Source organism: Melozone crissalis, unplaced genomic scaffold (assembly GCF_028551555.1).
Source record: "Melozone crissalis strain CALT ecotype California unplaced genomic scaffold, PUWL_Pcris_2 ptg000004l_1, whole genome shotgun sequence".
Classification (NCBI taxonomy): Eukaryota; Metazoa; Chordata; class Aves; order Passeriformes; family Passerellidae; genus Melozone; species Melozone crissalis.
The window spans coordinates 31,258,429-31,278,002 of record NW_026535782.1 but is presented as its reverse complement, the minus strand read 5'-3'; the positions used below and the strand labels follow the sequence as shown (position 1 = coordinate 31,278,002).

Genomic DNA, 19,574 nt, shown 5'->3' with positions numbered 1-19,574 from the left:
TTTATTTTCATTTGAAGAGTCCAAGTTAGACCAATGGCTTTTTCACTTGAGCTGTCAGTGCACACTGCTGATCCCAACAAACAGTTGTGCTGAACTCTGGTGAAGACAGGAAATGCCCAACAGATATTTCTGAAAGAGATTGCATGATACGACTTGACAAGTTCTTGTTGTCCTGCATGTCACTGCTTGACCAGTGTGTCACTATTGGTTCAGCACAGTGGCAATCCTAGGTCAGATCTTCATGGTCAGATCCTAGGTCAGATCTTCTGTTGTACCTGAGGAAATGCAGCACTGGGAAGAACAGACTGGACTTGTGGGTTCTCGAGGTTGGGATTGAAGGCACTTGAGATGGTATTTCATGTTCAGACTCAGGTGTTTATTACTTCTCATCAGTGGAACAGCCTCACAACCATAAGTTCTGCAGCCTTTCATTAATAGGCACAAAATGGCTAACTATCTCTTGTTACATGGTCTTTTAAGAGTAAAATATCTAATTAAGAAATGACACCTAGATTATTTTCCCTTTTAACCCAATAACTGATCCCTTGAAGCCCACAATGGGGATGTTTCTGTTCAATTACAAAATATCAGCCAAACCCATGAAGAAGAAGGAAGAAGGTAAAAAAGAACAACCTGCCTCTACCCTAAAACCTCTCTATGTTTCTTCATATTTATTTCTATATTCTAAAACCCCAAACTCTAAGTTTTCCACCCTGTGATATTCCATACTTCTAACCAACTACACATCCATAATCTCAGTGCTATTAATCAATTTTGGAAGCCTTCTCCACAGCCTCAGGTCAATTGTAGTGGTTTTTTTTTTGTGGGTCTGTGCCGTTCAGCACAGAAAGTTTAAAACTCTCAGCATCCAGGGTTCCAACATCCAGGTTCCAACAGGACTAGTCTCAGCCATCCTTACATTGCCTTTTGCCATAAGAATTAATATGTGATAGCAACTCTTGGTCTGAACCAAATGGCTTCCTTTAGCAAATATGACACAGACATCACACCAGTCACGTTATAGTCTGTGCCCATCATCCACATCCTTGCTCTTGGACACAGTGAGCTTACAGAAATAATGGATGAGTGTGACTCTTCCAACTTTCTGTGTTACAGAGAACATCCCTGCAGTTCTGTTAGTATCTGTTTACAGACATGTTGCCCATCAATTTATCTAATCCCTTTCTGAACATCCCAAAAGTGTCTCACCTCCCAAAGTATTTTTTGCAATTACTTACATCTGATAGGGCTTGCAGGATCAAGTCCCAAAGGACAAGCCAGCAAAGGGAAGTCTAGATAGATAATCCGTCTTGGACTAACCATGAGAAGGGTCTCAGAGCTGCCAAGAGACATCAGGGAGTGCATAGGTTAGTTAGCACATGCCAGTTAGCACTAATGCCATCAAGGGCCTGATCACACATGGGATTTATGTGCCTGTGCCCCAGTTTGAGTGCCTAAATTCATGTGTGCTTTCAGGCCTTGCTGCTGCAAGACCTTAGAGATGTCTGGAAAGGTATATTTGCTGCATTTTTCATCAGTAAATTTCCAGATGTATCTAAACATGATTGTCGGATTTTGGTGCTGTCTAGATGGTCTGGGAAAAGCCCAAAGATGGCCTTGGGCCCCCGGGGTTCGAAAGGACGAGAGGAAGCCTCAGAATTGTTCTCGGTCTCGGTGTTTATTAATTGCTTATCTAAAAGATTTTCTCTTGGCCTGACAGAGTTCTGCTCAGCAGTCAGCCATGGGCACACACTGAGAGCCCCTGGGGCGGCCACCTATCTTTATACCCGGAGTTACGTATACAATATTTATCATTTTTCTCCAATACCCTCTACCCTTATTAACCAGTGTACTTTTAGTAAAGACCAATCCCAAAGTGCCAACATCACCACAGAAAATGGAGGCCTAGAGGAAGAAGAAGAAGGAGAAGGGCACGCCCCAATCCCTCCATCTTGCCTCTCTAGACCCCCCTGTACAGGGATCTTAAACCCTGTATCTCACACTCCAATTAACTTGTCCCTTCACCACTCACCCCAGTGAAATCCTCCCGTCCTCATACTGATGTCATCTCCCATGTGGGATCAAAGTCCAGCCACCAGACATTTCTGGCAACATTCCAGGACTCCCGAGCCCCCCAGGGGCAGTCTTGTTCACCCTGCACCCCAGTTCTGAGAGACTGAGATCCCACACATGATGTTCTGGATGCATGCAGAAATCACTCACTGTTGGCCCAGCAGAGCAGTCAGGGGCATTATTTTTCATGTGCTGACATATTGGCCTGGAACAGATGGAGTCAGAACACACTTTCTAGATTGAAACTCAAACACAGCTTAGCCAAGGGCATTTTATGTGGCAGCTCAGGACTTACTTGTCATTCTTGATAGACTGTAACTGCCTCTTAGTGAAGGCACAAGATAAATGGCCATCCTGACATACCAAGGCCCTGAGTAACCTGATCAAACTCTGAAGATGGACCTGGGTTGGATGACCTCCACAGGTCCTTTCCAGCCTAAATTGCTCTAATGCTCTGTTCTAAAGCTGAGCAACAGCAGTCATAAGAAACACAGGGAAAAAAAGCTGGGAAAGAAAGGGAGGCATAGACATGTTAGGACAGAATCAGAAAGGCAAAGGACAAATCAAGAAATCAATATCAAAACTCATAAAAATTAATGAGAAACTTCTATTAAGGTTTGATTTGCAGTATCAAGAGAACAAAGCAGACCTAAACAGACAGAAGGCCATTTAGAGATGATGCTGGGCTTAATGCCTCTATCAATTAAAAATGCTATTAAAAAATGAAGTGCAGTTAGCTGGTTAACAAAATTATTAACACTGATAACAAAAGTAGAAAAGTCAAGACAGGACAGAAAAACCAAGAGGTAAAATTATTAGATTAATTTACATGCTAAAACTGGTTCGGCCTCAGTGTAATTAGAGAATTGCCTGAAATTATTTTTACCATTTTCTGACGTTTTTGAGAACAATTGGTGGGTGAGTGAACTTGCAGAGAAGTATAGATGGACAAATGTAAAGCAGAAGCAGAAGGAATGGGACTTGTAGATGAGGAGTCCAACCTAAGTTTCTGTGAAAATACTGAAAAATTATGCAATATTTGTGTACAGCTCTAAGAATACAAAGGGGCGAATAATGCCAACATGGAGTTGACATTAAGACTCAGCTGTGCCAAATAGATTTTTTTGTCCTGCCATGATAAATGTTATGCAATAAGCAGAAATATAGCAGAATATAAGGAGACTAAGCAGAAATTATTTAAATGAAGTTTTTTCTTCATTTTCACATGCCATCTTCATACGAACACTATGAAAATGAAGACTATGTAATGAAACTTATATACATATTCAACTCTTTGTAAACTCATCAAAGCAGAAGTCTTGAATGTGAGACTTCCCAGAGTGCTCCTCTAGGAACTTTGGTTTTAATTATAACTCATCTGGTTGAATTGAAAATATGCTTGTCAAGTTTTCAGATATCACAGAGAGATCTTGAATTATCACCTTTTGGAGGACTTGTGTAGATTTCAAATTCTTCATGACCTCAATTTGATGAGGACAATGGCACAAAATGAGCATTTCAGGGGGGAAGATCACTGCAGAAATCCAAATTGAGTACCTAACTAAGTGGTAATTCTACAGGGGAAGGAAACTGATAGTTACGGTGAGTGGTAAGATGAACATGTGTCATGCTGTTCAGAAAGGAACCCCACACACCCCACTAGGACATACAAACAGGTTAGAGGCACATGAGGTACTCCTTCCCTCCTGTTCCAGGCTGGGAAGACTTAGCTGCAGTTCCTTATCCATTTTCAGGGACTGCTCTGCATCTCCAAACTGATACAGCTGGTACCACTATAGACAGCACAGAATGGGAAGATGAAATGCTAACAAGAATGATGAGGTGCTTGGAAGCATTGTGTAAATGTTGAATGAATGTGGTGATAAAGAGTATAGAAAAGTAAAGGGAAAGTGCTGGCAGTGATCAAGCAAACAGTAAACACTGCTGCAAAGAGGAACAGAGTAGACTGTTGCTGGTGTTTATGTGGATGGAAACAAATAGCTGCAATTAGTTATAACAAGGCAGTTTATGTCAGTGTCCTGATAGAAAGAAAATCCCAGATAGCTTGGCTGCAGAGAAGCAGCAAATCAATGTCTGCTGGAAGTGACACTGCCTTCAAGCAAAATATGCAGATTATGGGACAATGAGATTCCTTTCTTTGTCCTATTTTGCTATGCAATATGTTATGATTGTTCCTTATTATGAAGAATTCTACTTTCTTTTCGTGTGGATAATGAGGAGCATTAAAGGTAGAAGAAGAAAAGCAGTCAAGATATCAGTGCTCTTGTGGGGAGGGAGAAGATCCAACCAGGCTCCTGTAATTTTTTTTATTACTGTACTTCAAGTTTTGAATAGCTTCCTTCCACATTTCATGTGAGAGCCTGCCCCCCTCAGGGTACATCCTTTTCTGAAGGAATATCTGAATAAACTTGAAAATGGCACTACTGGGAAAAGACAGATAGTGCATGAGTGATTCCCTGGTGTGATGATTTCCTGAGATGTGATAAACAAGGATAAACAGTTCCCTGTTCTGAATCAAGAAGAGGATGAAAGTAAATCAGTGTATTGTTTGAGTGCTTAAGATAAAAGCCTAGTGGTTTACTTCTGAACTTTTTTTAGAATGGGAAATCAGAATTGGCAATTCCAGCTGAATTAGACAACAGTTTTTATCTACATCATCAGTCCTTGTTTTGTCCTAAGTCTCATTCATAATTTCTGAGAATTCCTTTTTTGAGTTGCTGGTTTTCTCTGTGCTTTGAGTTTGGCCACTTACCTGTCAGCTAAGGATTCTGCCCAACAGTTAAGCACTGTAACATCTGTAACATTTAAATGTCCTTGAAATTCTCGAACACAACCCCACTCCTATTTACTTTGTTGCTCCTTTCTTAATACCTTTCTTTTTGACCTTCAGACAAACAAACAAAAAAGAGTCCATGCATGAAATATGAAGCAAATTGTAATCTACCTGGTCTGTACACTGAAAACTTCAAAACTTCCTGTGCCCAAGAGCCACCAGTGTTTCTGGTGCACAGAGAAGCAGGAGAGGAGCACTCATTTGGAAGGGCTGGAATGCAATAGATGGCTTTGGCTGTCCTGTGAGCTCACTGCTTCATTGTGGGACATGACTGGGCTGAGTGCCTGGGCTATTCTGATGCTGTTGGCCTCAGCAGCTTCCCCTGACTCACTTCCTCCCAAAGGCAGGGCTTGGATTACCCAGCAATGCCAGCAGACCCTCGCTGCCAGTCATGTGCTGTGTCTCTGGCATGGAACTTCATTTGAATTGTGTGTGACCTGTGAGCAGCACAAGGTTAGCCTCTGCTGAAATACAGAGCCTAAAATTATTCTTGCAGTCCTTCTCCAGAAAGAACTGTATGTAGTTCTTCTACAGTATATACTGTATTGATTTCCTTAATGTGATTGAAAATGTCCTATATAGATAACTAAGACTTGTTTAAAAATAGAAATTGTAATAGAAAACAAAATTTAATTTGATTTGTATTTGCTTAGAAATGACACCATAAAGTCTTGCTCATAGATTTACATATTTGAAAGATGAACCCTTTAAGATGAACCCCTTAGCCAAGTTCATCAAAACCCCAAACTCTGACTTTTATCTGGAATTTCTCTCTCGGGAAAAAGAAAAACATCACAGGATGCTGGATATCAATAGAATATAGTATTTCTGTATATAATTAATGCAGTATTTTTTTCTCCTAAGCATTTTAATACATGTATTTCAAGTACATCATTCAATGTACTTTTGCTAAGTACAAGGTTCTTTTCATACAGATATTGGCCCAATTGACATGTTTTTTCAAGCTCATGTCTAAGTTTTAAATCCTTCTGGAATTTTCACCAGCTGTCTATTTTGAAACTTTTTGTTAGTTTTATCTCAATAGAAGCTTTCTTCTTCTTTCAGCTGTTTGAGAAATTCTGTTTCACAAAGTCTATTTAACAACACTACTGAACTTTCTTTTTTGTTTTGGAGAACCAGATAATATGAGAGCTCAGAGCTTGTTTTTGAAATCAGAATCAATTGCTTCTGTAGATTCAAGACTTAATGGTCACAAAAAGAGCTTGTCACACCTGACATGACTGATTTAGATTTGCTTTTAGTTTCCAGAGCTTGAGTAGCTGCTTGTGCATGTTACATAATAAAGGATGTGTGGATGTGATATATTGTAACAATGATCACAAGCTAGAAAAAGTGATCTTCAGTTAATTCTTGTAATTTTTGTAATTTTTCTAGTATTCCAGAGACAGAGCTGGGAGATTTTTTCCCAAACACTGAAAAAGAAGGAAGATGCCTTGGTTGATAACTACCTGCTTTATTCCTGAAGTGCAAATTTGGAATCTTTCCAGAAAGATGAAGTTAGTTCCATGGAAAATCTCTCTTAGTTAATGCCCTTCATCTTGGGAGCCACTGCCTGCCACAGTTCTTCCTTGTCAAGGCAAGAACTGAAGGGATGATGAAAGCTAAGCAAAGCTTTCACGAGCACTGTGTTGCAGTGATGCCATCCATAGTGACCCCTAACAATCTTCTGGCCATTTGTTTGGTTGGGATGGAGAAGGAATTTATTACTTTGATGGTATTTTTAGTTGTCACAGAAGGTGCACAAAGACATTTTGGGAGAAACTCGTTTCCCCCAGAGCTTTCAAGTACAAATACATAGGACAGATAATTGGTAGGAAAAAAGGTTTGACAGGTATTTTTATACAAAAATTAAGTCATCTCTTTCAGACATGCAAAGTCCATGAAAACTTAGAACTAAGAAAAGATTTTCTCCCACATTAGCAGAGAACCATCTTCTTCTGACTGCCAGCACCAACTGGTAGTGATGCCAGGGATCCCTTCTGGTTTTAGAGAGGGCACACCAGCATGCAGGAGGGGAATGTTTGTCTCATTAAATTTTGACAGAATTAATATAGCTGATGCATTAATCATCATTAACCAGCAACCTGATATGTCCCCAAAACCTGCTTTGGAGTGCCAAGATAGGATATTAGGAACTGGGAGGGCAAAAACAAAGGGAAAATCAAGAAGTGATTAATGTATCTGCCTTCTTGACCATTCAGTAATACTTTTGATGTACAGAATATTTAATAGATATGTTTTCTTACAATAACGTCCACATTACAGGGTGTAGGAGTATCTTTTAGGAATTGCAATAAACTGGCCATTATGATAGAACATTTTTTATCAAAGAATCCTCCTAGTGGCTGTTTTATCAGGACAGCTCACTGTTTTCCTAAGACAACCTGTAACTATTTAAAAGTAATTTCTCCAAATCCCCACTTTAAAAGAGAAAAAAAAATAAAGACACAAAGGGCAGAAATGTGTCAAAATTTAAGTGCAAACCATGAAGAAGACAGTAGGTCTTTATAAGTTAAAAGTACTATTAATACCAGTTAAACAAGAGGTTTGCTTCTTGGTGTCCTAAACAACGAAGATGGGTTGCTGACAATGACGACCATGACCTGAATGTTCTTGTTCATCCTTAGCAGAGAAAGATTTGGATGAAACTCCTAAATATAAATTCAGGCAGCTTTGAGAACATTTTCTAGACTCCCTGAATGGGACAGTGCATTGTCAGATAACTATCTTGTTCTCCAAGGAAGTAGGATTACATGCTAGGCAGCCACTCTCCTCAGGTCGATTCCTTGCCCAGGAGTGGAGTGCAGAGCTGTGTTAGTGCAGCTCAGTAAAGGATTCTGTGCACAATATGCCAGCCCAGATTCACACTCTGTGTATTGTCTCTCTAATACTGACAGAGAATTAGTAGAATTCTGTAAGAAAACTAGTTAGATGGAGCTATTGTGAATCCAAAGAGAAGGTAGATAGATGAAAAGGCACAGTTCTGTAACTGCTTTGTTCTGGATTCTGGGAAAGGGATTAGCCATACGGGAATCAAATTAAAAGTGAAATAATGTTATTTTGTGAATGAATATTATTCCCAACTTGTAGCACATGCAGATAGCAGACTGGGGGGAAGAGAAGGACATACAGGTTTTATTAGTTTTAAGCTTGTGCCTCCATGAATGGAAGAAAATCTTCCTTGTCTATATACTGTCTGTCCATGTTCTACACTTGTAGTGTCAAAGTATTTGTTTCTATATTTAAGATTACTGAAAGAATTTACTAAATAGAGTCCTTTGTTCCTCACACTAAGTTGAATCACAAAGGATGTCACCAGCTGCCATAATGGGTGTTACCTGCATTTGTGTTTTCCAAGTAAACCAGGGGCATGTTATGGTAAATCTTATCTAAGTTCATTCCTGCATGGATGGCAAGAGTTCCCTGCAGCATGCATTACTCAGGTCGTTATATTGTCCCAAATATGCTCTGTGTGCTCCAGGACACACCCCCTGCTCAGCAGGCTTCATGGAATGCAACTGTGAATGGTACAGCTTTAGCTGCATATTGGGTTTCCAGTATCCAAGCATGCTTTTTATATCATACAGAACTCCATCTCCTTCAAAATATTTTGGGAACAACCTTGTAAAACTTCCCCCAGCTCTCACAGCACTGACTGTGAGGAGTACTGGAACAGTTTATTCATTATTACAGTAGATGGCTGGGTGCAGCTGTCATCCTACAAAAAGATCACCCTGGTAACACCAATCAACAAGCAGAGTAAGATGATCCAAATATATCTGAAACCTTCTAAATGTTGTCTTTCAACTGAAATACAGACTCACAGCTTCATTGCAAGCTGCCTGATGATGTGGGATATATGAAATATGTGAAAAGCCATTGATTTTCAGTTTTGTTTACATAGAATCTCAGAAAGGCCTACATGATAAGGGAGCTGTGAGAAGAAACAAAATTAGTAATTAGTTCAGCGTTGTTTGGGAAAAGTTATTGGGAAAAGAGAATCTCCATGCAAAATATCAAACACTGAATCCATCCTTCTTTCTTCAGCTTACACTGAACAATGACCAGTACTAAAATTCATACCAGAATTTATTTTAGCACTAAGGGGAACTTCTGGATAGGAAATCAGCTTACCCTTACAATTGTAAACAGAGCTGATGCTGCAAAGATGTGCTGCTGACAACATAGCTCATCTCTGCAACCACAGAAGCAGATTTGCACTTGCCTGGTAATCATAGCCACAGAGAGGACAGGGCAGAAAATGTATTGAACAGGAGTCAGAGCAAAACCATGGCTGATATTCCATGATGCCATCTGGAAACCAACTCATGGGAGAGAGACAGAGGGAAGGTTTGCAGTAAGATCACACCTGTGAGACCACTACCTGCAGTACTGGAATTCAGATGACCCATACTGCTGTTTGCAATTCCTTCTTATGTAGTCACATACAGATAATAAACACAACACTATAAAAGAGAAGAGAACATAGAGAACAATGCTGGGAGGAATTGGGTTTTTTTGACACCGTATAATGGTGACACAACAGTGACAGAGAAAAGGTTGAAACAGAGCATCACGTTTCAGCACATTTTCTCTGACTCATTTCCTTAAAATCAAAACCAACAAAGACATATTCAGTGCTATGTGTCAGTGGTTTCCAGTTACAGTCTATTGTATTCAATGCATTGCAGCAATGAATGGGCAGATAACTTAGTTATAAAACAACCCTGAATTCATTATTACCATGTGTATATTCTCTAAACCAGTGGCTAATTAAATATTTGTCATGTCTTAAAAGAAAAATTATTTTGTATCTATTTTTACTGAATATTTCCATGTACAGACATTGATCTTGCGTTATGTTTCACACGTGTAGCCCTCTAAAACAGGTACTTCTCAAATTTTGTTTTCAGAAAAAATCTCCTCTGTTCACAGACTTCACAGGGCATTGTATCCTGAATCTCATCAAATTCATATCCACATCTAGGTTGTTTTTCAATTTCTGTTTGCAACCAAGAAAGCTCCCTGTCATTCTACCTTAGTATGAAATATGATTGACTCATTGTTCTTTGCTGTTTTTCTTAGTAACTGCTTATGATCATACTCCATACTGCAGCAATATATAGATGGTACTATACAGATTAATTCACATTAATAATCTTTCACATAATGTTAAGGAATTAAATTACTGAATAGCTCCATATATGCAGTAAAATCGCAATTGAACTCACAATTCTCTTTATCAACTCTTTTAATAGTATAAGAAGTGCTTAAAATTCAACAAGAACTTAATGCTCTGCTGTCTTTCTGTTACCTTTGTGAAGAGAACAAGCCAGTATTTTAAGGACCCTGACAGTAGTTTCTTGTCCAGTAGAACTGGCTATAAATACAGATATGTAAAAATATTGCTTCTTCTCTGTATAGAGATATCTTAGTCTCTAGAAATTTCCCAGATAATTTAATACAGTGTGACCTAATTTCAATCATCCTGTAGAATTTCTGGGGTTTTTTCACCAATTTTTGTTCATTCAACTTCTAATTTTGGCAGAGTACACTCTTGCTATATTAGTAGTGCCAAGAATTTGTAGAAAATGGAGTGGTGACATTAAAAATGAATGGATGGGCTGCTTCATATATATAAATATATTTTTAAAATAGCAGTTGGACAAATTCTGCTTGACTCCAGCTCTGTGGTGCTGTCAGTTGCACCACCATAGGGAAGGGTCATTTCCAAAGGGAAGGAGGGATGGAAGACAAGAGACTATGTGCAAATTCTTCTTTCATAACTGAACTGAGATCTTGAGTAATTTCTTGATATATGGATGCTCCTCTATCCCTGTAAAGCATTGGCAGACACACAGGAAGGTTCAAACTACTAAGAACCAGTACTCGGAGAGAATTGCTGGGAGATACTTCTTTCCCTGACCACGTACCTTATGAACTGTGGCCAGTTCATGCTGAATATTATCTTTTACCCTGGAGAAAATGCAAATGCATCAAGGTAGCATATATCAGATTGCTTATGTCAAATTGCACAGAAAAGTACCTGAATTGCTTCTCATAGAGAAAAGGGAGTCCCACTTTCTGTCAGGCAAGCTTTTTCCTGATGCAGTGTAAGCCACAGTGTAATTATAGGCAGGTCCCCTAAAGGAGTGTATAGAATCTTCACCATCAAGTATTTTATAAAAGCCAGAGGACCCTTAAGTACATTTAGAACTTCTGGAGTTGCATCTCTGAGTTGCATAAGGCTGTTTTCCCTGCAGATATTCCACCATTGTGGATATAAGACTATACAAGGTTATGACTCTATAATGTCAATTTATCACAGTGCTCCCTGTACTGCTACCAAGTACAACCACAAATCATGAAAAACATCTGTAAGTCCCTATAAGCAATTTGTCAGAATACTTTAAAGTACATGTATAATAAATGAAGAACACATGTTTCATAGGAACCAAATGAAACTAGAGCTGCACCGAATGCTTTGCCAGAGACTTGAACAGCTGTGGACATCACCTCTCTCTCCCCCAATCAAGCTTTAAAAGGCATTGTTTTCTTTTTAGCCTGACAGGTGATGTTTACAATACCGTTGATCTTCCTAAAAGACAGATTGCCCAAATATCTCTGTAGAACACTTCTACCTCCTTAAATGCTGTTTTTGAATTTTCATTTTAGATATTTGGCACTTTCTGCAAAATTACAAAGGGTCTTCACTGTTCCATTCTTGCCAGTTTCTAAAAACACCGTGGTTTAGTTCTGAGAAAATACCATGTTACCTTCTGCATATCATTTTCTGTCTGGAAGCCACAGTGAAGAAATGGAAATCTTTGTTCACTGGCTATTCTGTTCAGAGTGTGTGCACACAAGAACAGCCCCTCACATACATATTTCAGGGTTCTAAAGAGTTTTGTCTGATTTCCCTGAGCTTGATGCCTCAACAAGACAGCTTTTGACTTCTTCTGTCTAAACACAATATATAAGATGGCAGTTCCAAAGTCTCTTTGCTATTATGTTTTGCATCTCTTATTAAGGTCACAGTTTCGTTGTTATTCAAAATGATGACACATTTCTTTACCTGAGAAAAACTTAGCAATCCACCCTTCCACCCAATAATATCAATTGAATACTGCCACTTCCATGTAAAACCAGGGCACACAGTTTCATTATCTCTCTGGTCTTCCTAATCTACTAATTTTTGCTTTTATTCTCAGATACAAGCTTCCTGCCTCTCTCATTCCTGTTTCAGATCTATTTACAATAATACCAATAATCATCATATCATCATCATTAGGAGTGGAAGATGTTTTCTCTTATTAAATCTCTAGATATTAGCTCCCATAATTTTCAGTGTCTGCAGAGATTTCCCAAATCTGAGGAAGGTGCAAAAACATTTTTACTTGACAATCATATTATAAAAATACATTGATACTAAATTTTGAGCAACCTTTCAAAATGCTGAATGGTGTTATATTCAAGAAAGGTGAATGAATTTGAAGCATTCTATTACATAAGTCAATCTAGCATTCACTATAACAGATAATAGATTTATAGTTTTACTTTGTTTTATCTGCTTGAAAAAGTAGCAGGAATGTAAAACACTTTTTTTCTGCACAGAACATATGCAATCATCATTATGTATTTAAAAAAACCCAACCTGCTGATTATAAAATAGTTTAAATAGCCCCAAGTGTCCCTGAAGAGCTACTGTGTGCTGTGTAAAAGCTGAATAATCCTCCCCATGTCAGAAGGTGACTCTTCAGCTGTTCAGGATCATGAGCTGATGTACTACCACTTGTAAAAAAAATATTCAAAACACAAGAACATACTGTTAGGTAAAGATCATTGTGATGGTCTTGGAATTAATCTGCAAGAACTGACAACACTGAAGCCAATCTATCAAGAATGAGTAAAGAAACCTTAGCTTTTACTTAAAACCAAAACACACAGAACACAGCAAATTCACATCAAAGTAGGTTCAATGGAAATATTAAATTTTTACATCCTATTTGGCTCATTTTTCTTTTACAAAGACAGTTTAGAAAAAAGGAATGTGTTCAAATACACTTTAAATACATACTGAATGCACTATTTATATAACACCAGAAGTGCAGTCTGTGCAAAAGTACTCCAAACCATTATTGGTCAGTGTTCTGAATAAAATACTTTAACTTATTTATGAAGGCACATTGATAGAAGAAAAGATGTCTCAATCATTTGTGTTTCCTTTAATCAACAAAATAGGGGAATTCACTTTGGCCCCTGTGCTTAGAAAAATATTACTTTGATTTTCAAAATCTCCTTTTCTGTAATATTTACTCCTAGTATTTACATGGTTGTTTCTTCCCATTCAAGCTCCACATCACCTGCAGAATAAACAGATATATTAAATTAGCCTACCTTGTAAACAAATAGTAACTTGTGGCAGATAACTGTTTTTCACTGAATTTATAAGATCTTGCATGGAAAAACGTGGGGAAAATTTAACAATGACCATTATTGTGAGGGGGAATAAAGAGCAGCAAAAGGCTAGATATTTATACTTTAAAGCAACAAATGCATGTCAAAGGACTTTTTTGCTGCTTGTTAGTCTGGAAAAGTCATTGCACCTGCTGTCAAAAGATAATTTGGACAGAGTCTGTATCTCCTTACCTTCCATGGCATCCAGAGAGTCCATCTTTTGCAATGCTGAATAATTTACAAAACATAAGGGCTGACCACTTCCCTTGGTTGTCAACAGATCCAATACACATTGATGTAAAAATATATATTGTGCCTGCAAAATGTGAATTTAAAGATGCTTGATTAGAAGAAAAATCTACTTGTAATACCAAAAAGCCTTTATCTTTTTCTATAACACCTAGAATATCCCAAAGTAACTGCAGTTTAACTCAGCAATCTCAGTACTTTGGTGAGTGACCATATTATATATGCGCAATCTGATTTCAATTATTATGAAACATAATGCTTTAAATTTGCCAAAACACATTAATCCTTATGAACAGTAAAATATATTAAATTAGACTGACCATTTCTGAGACTAATAGACTACTCCACAATTTTCTGTGAATGTTTTTAATATGAAAAGACATTTTGCCACGAGATGCAGGCTGAAGAAACTGAACCACATGAATGTAATATCCAGATAAGAAAAATTTCCTCTTTCTACCATAGAGAAAACCAGCAGGGTGCACTCAAATGCAGAAATTCAAGTAAAACTAAACCTATATGTTCTATGAGCTTGCACCAGTGCTAGGAGCAAATCAACCCAGTGTGATACTTCCCAAGCCTCATTTTTAACATAAGACAACACAAAGAGCAAGCAACTAAAGTTAATTTGATACTTTTAAGGACATAAATTCTGAAAAGAAGAAAACAAAATAAGGCAAAGTAAGAATGAAATAAAGGAATGAAAATAGATAGAAATATTATAAATGGATTAAATATATATTCACGTAGGACGAGTGTTGTATATGTAGATGTAGAAAATAAGCCAGGTACATTCAGATTGGAAGAGACCTCTTGAGACCACCTGGTGCAACAACCCACTGCTCAAGCTGGGTCAGCTAAAACATTTTGCCCAGGACCTTGTCGAGATGGATTTAGAATATCTGCACCAAAATCATGCTCTTGACTTTTGCACAGGTAAAAATATTTATGTAACTTTTTGGCTCAATAATTGCTATTTTGTTTCAGAACAGCCATGAATTTGCAATTCAAGTGTCTCAGATATATGAGAGAAATTTGCTTACATAGGTAAGAGTTACTGCCGCAGCTCCAGAACTGTGGGTAATTAAAACAGCTTTTCACACGTCCTCTGAAGCATGCAGCACCATTACACCTTGCTATAACTTTCTTAGTGAAATAAATGCATGACATTACTTCAAACCAGCACTTGTACTTGGCAAGAAGATAAACTTTGAAATGTCTGCTGAACAAGAATGGATTTCTAGAATGAAGGTCTTAAATTTCAGAGGAGTTTAGATTGGTTATTCCAGTTCAGAATGCAGCCTCTGAAAGCTCTGTAATCTCTGGCAGTCATACAGCAACTTCTAATGATGTAGCAATAAAAATCTTTCTGGGTTTGCCAGGGGAGAGTGAAGCAGGCTACCTGGGTTATTTATGTCTAACTAGATATTTTCTCAGTTAGAAACAATGACAGTCTTAACTATTCTCATCCATTGGTTACAGTAACATATTGTGACTTTGTTAACAAAAGGAATATTATTTACTATTTTGAAACTATAAACAAGCAAAATACAGGTCTAGGAGCAATCAGCTTTTATTTATCTTACTCATAGATCTTAAAGACAGTTTGACTGAGGGATTTCTATACTGAGTTCTGGGAAGGAATTGCTCCTCTCTTTTATATCTTATGTGCTGATCACATAAAAGCTGATTAATAGGCAACTCAACAGTGTTTTATAAGAGAATTCTCAAACAGCTTGACTTTCGAATCTACCATAAAACTTTACAAGATTGATTCCCTTTGGGCAAGTTCTGTTGCTGATCTGACTTTTGTAGTCTTGCAAATATGAGCTAGAAATGACCTGGACAGAGAACAGGCTATCTCAGAATTTTGCAGCTAGCATACAGATGGATACTTAATTTGTTAGAAAATCTGAACTCTGACGCCATCATCTTGTACTGCATTTTGGCACACCTTTTCCTAGCCCCTGCCAAAACATTCAAATGAAGAGATACAGAAAAATGATGTACGTTTTAAAAACGTAAAATGATATTATTGAATATCTCACTGTTTCAAGATTTTTTTTGTGAGTGCTCCCATTAAATTGGCCTCCAGCCTTTGATTTATTTCTAGATGATTCTACTTCTAGTTAAAAAAGTAAAACAAGAACCAAAAGTATTCCCAGAATGCATCATCACAAGAAAGTACTGGCAATTGCTTAGTTGCATCAAAAATTCAAAAGGGAAAATTTAGAGCACATGGTATCCAGACTGCACCTTACAAGATACATCATGTCAGAATATCACCAGAATGTTCCATAAAATCTTCTGAAGAAGGACTACCTGCTTTGTGTATTCTGACTCACTTTTTACATATTCTGATGTGATTTGGAATAGCAGAATTTCATTCCAAATGGAGCAAGTCTCCTTGTATTAAAATCAATTTAAATCCATCAGCCATGTGGAAGTTCATCCTGAAATAACTCATCCATACTGAGAAGTTGGTAAGTCATGCTGTAGACTCTAAAGCTTCAGGCTGCCCTGGGTTAGATCTGGCCAGCAGGAGACTTATGCCAGAAGCCTTATCCAAACAAAGCTGCTTTCTGTTCCACTGGGCATTTAGGATCAGCTTTAAATTCTAATATTATTTCTTTACATGTACTCAGAATTCCAGATACAGCAGAAGGAAATCTTCCTGACTTCCTTCACTGACTACTGTCCATACAAAATAAGTCTGCTAGAAACTTACTTTTTCTAGACCCAAAACCCACAATTGATTTTGAACAATTTGAAATCTGTGATTAAATCCATCCATATGTACTATTTTATTTGAAGTGATTGAAAAAGAATCAAGGAATTAATAATGAGTTCAAAGGTAAATGAATATTTTAAAGTTTGGTGGACTATGCCACACATGCATGCACAAAAAAAAATACACTAAAGAAGTAAATTAACTCAAATTAAGTAGAGAGTGAGAAATTATAATTTAGGTTTAAAAATAAATAGCACTATTTTCAGCATTTGTCAAGACTTTTCTGGCTAAGTGCACTTAGGTAGACACAGACATTATACTTCCACAGTGCTTAAAATAAATAAAAGCAGGTTTTGGTAGAAAATGTATTATACAGAAGATTGTTATTAGCTTTATAGTCCTGTTTTGGAGATCATGTGAAGAGATGACTAATTTTTCAACAATAGGAAAACAGAATGGGTAAGTCTTACCAGGTTTTGTACCATACACATCCTTTCAGTTCTTAGCTCAGCTACAAGTCCGTAGATATCCACAAAATCATGGTCATTTACATGTTGGGTTAAATGGTCAAGTGCAATATAAACACCTGTTCTTCCAACACCAGCACTGCAAACATGATAAACAAGATAAAATAAAGCTTTTATGTTAATGCTTTCAGCATTTTCTTAGAATATTCTGGATAAATTGTTTATTGTGAAAAGAAAAACTCTTCAAACAAAACCTAATTTTTTTTTCAGTATTTACATCTTGTGAATTTCTTTCTGAATTGGATCAAGTGAAATCTGTATTTAAGCCATTTTCTAATTTTGATTTCACATTTTCATAATTTTTGATTTCTCATTTTCATCAGATAAATGAGATATTACTCATTTATATGTTCATATGACCCAAACCTGTTTGAGTGGAAAAAGAAAAAAGATCTTACAGCTTTTCTGTGAGTTTTCTAGAGCTTATTAAATGAGAGGGAAAAAAAATCACAAGATTTTGTGAAATCGCACTGGGATTCTGTAATACTTTTAGTATTTGAGACAAAATAACATGGGATCTAGCAAAAAAAATTAAAATAAAATGCTTTTAAAAGGAGGATGAGTGTGCAAGACATGCTGGTAGGTAGTGTTTTATTTCAGGGTCTTATAATGAATAGGATTGTTTCCAAATGACTATCAGACTTCTCTGCAACTGGTGTAATAAATGCAGGGTATATTACTGCAGATAATCAAGATGTATAGCAGAGCTCTTGAGTTTGCAATATCTAATGAGGAAAAAGTAATGAATGAGTTTGCTGGATATGAGAATACACAGTAATGCTTTATAACCATCAGGAATTTGAGCACAGGGGGAGTATCAGGACCATGCTGGCCCCTTTACTTATCTCCCTTCTGAAAAGAATATAGAGTTCCTGGCAAAGAGTTCCCACAGAATATAGGTGTCCTAAAAACATGAAGACTGTGTTGTTCTCCACTGTCATAGTCTCTCTGGCCCTTGCATTAGAGGGAAATGTTCATCAAAGACAGCAATATTAAATGAGTAAGGCTTTACTACCCTTTGTGGGTGACACCCATAGGATGCTGAGGACAAATAATAAGAACTCCCATACATGATAAAGTGGAAAAGATTTGTAGCATCAGAGCCATTTTTCCCTTCCACCTATTTCCAGACCCACACCAAGTGAGAATGGGGCAAAGGCTCAGTAGCAGACCTATGAGTTCAGATCCCTTTTATGGAGCATGCCCACACATTCAGTGGGAACACTGACCTGCACAAAATGCAGGTCAAACTCATTGGTTTCCTTAAGACTTAGGCCACCCCACACACTTACCCTTTGAAACAGAAAGGTGTTAATGAAACCAGTGGAAACTACGACAACTGAACACCTTTAACCACCAGACCATTTATTTAAGAGCCTAAATATAGGTTTTAACTGTTTACAGGCATCCAAGTTTGAAATCTGGCCTATGCAAACCCTTATTTCTATTTGGCATTCTCAGTGGCTTCAAATAGTTTCTTCCTTACGATATGCGACATATACATTTAAAATATATTTTTAATACTTGCTTCTTAAGAGGAGCTCTAATTATAATAGAAGTAATTTAAACCAATACATGTCATTTGGTATTCCTCTTCTTATGATTAAAGAGAAAAATGGAGAAAAATCCAGCAGTACTTAATGGTAAATTTTGGAGCAATTATTTCCCTGACATCACCTCAATGGATTTCCATAAATGGCAGAATAGACAACGGTGTTTTACCTTCTAGAAAGGAGTAAGAAGGACTGCTAGAGAAACGTTCACTGCTGTCCATCTTAGAACCATATCTGTGCACTCAGTCTCCATGGATGTTCTTCTGGCAACTTCCCTGTGCATCATTATGCCCTTGAGATTCAAAACTACCAAATGATGATTCGGTGGATGTACTTACCTGCAGTGCACCACCATCGGTGTGTTATCGTGTGCTCGACTTGCACGGATGAGTTTTACAAAATGGATAAATGGTGCAGTTGTTTCAGGGACTCCATGTTCTGGCCAAGAAGTGAAGTTACACTGCCGCACCATCATGCAGTCTCCATGCTGAAAAATACATAATAATGCAGGTTTTACTGAATAAATGCTATAGAAGGGTCAGTAAGGTACATGTAACCTTCTCAGGATTTTCACATAAAAAATAAAGTTAGAATCACCTAATATTTATAAGATTACTGGCACGAAGGGATAATTTGCTGTGTACAGAAATTCTGGCACATTTTTTGAGGGATGACATCAAGTCCATCTTTCAGGAAATATTAGTGTTTTCAGTCTAGTGTCTTCACTCTTCATTTGACTTTAGTCATTTTATCTATAATTTGTAGATTGCAGGTTGAAATTTCTATGGCTTATTTAGAAATTTAGTGAGTTGGGATGACAAATTTGTTCAGGAAAAAGCAACCACACTAAGACTGATCTAATGCAGTAAAGGGAAACACACAGACTGGGTGGACACAGATATATTTTCTTTCATGCTCTCTCAATGAGAGCAGCAGCAACAGTAACCACAAAAAAGAGGTTATGATCTAATACTTCAAAAGATTACTTTTGAAGGTTGTAAAAAATGAAAGAACAGGATCATGCCAAAGGCCTGTCTTCATCAATATGCTCTTTCCAACAGCAGTCAAGAAAAAATGTTAGGGAGCATTATAAAACACGACAACAATGT

The 19,574-nt window shown here is 37.5% G+C and overlaps 1 protein-coding gene across 1 annotated transcript in view; it reads right to left on the bottom strand.

The window, feature by feature from the left end:
* Window positions 1–13,273: 13,273 nt before the first annotated feature.
* The window catches only part of PTPRQ (protein tyrosine phosphatase receptor type Q), a 99,330-nt gene continuing 93,029 nt past the window's right edge, over window positions 13,274–19,574 (bottom strand). The window contains exons 42-45 of the mRNA XM_054279589.1: window positions 18,804–18,952; window positions 16,856–16,991; window positions 13,598–13,721; window positions 13,274–13,311 (exon numbers count right to left, since the gene is read on the bottom strand). Of these exons, the coding sequence (XP_054135564.1) occupies window positions 13,274–13,311; window positions 13,598–13,721; window positions 16,856–16,991; window positions 18,804–18,952 (447 nt within the window). The remainder of the gene's footprint in view (window positions 13,312–13,597; window positions 13,722–16,855; window positions 16,992–18,803; window positions 18,953–19,574) is intronic.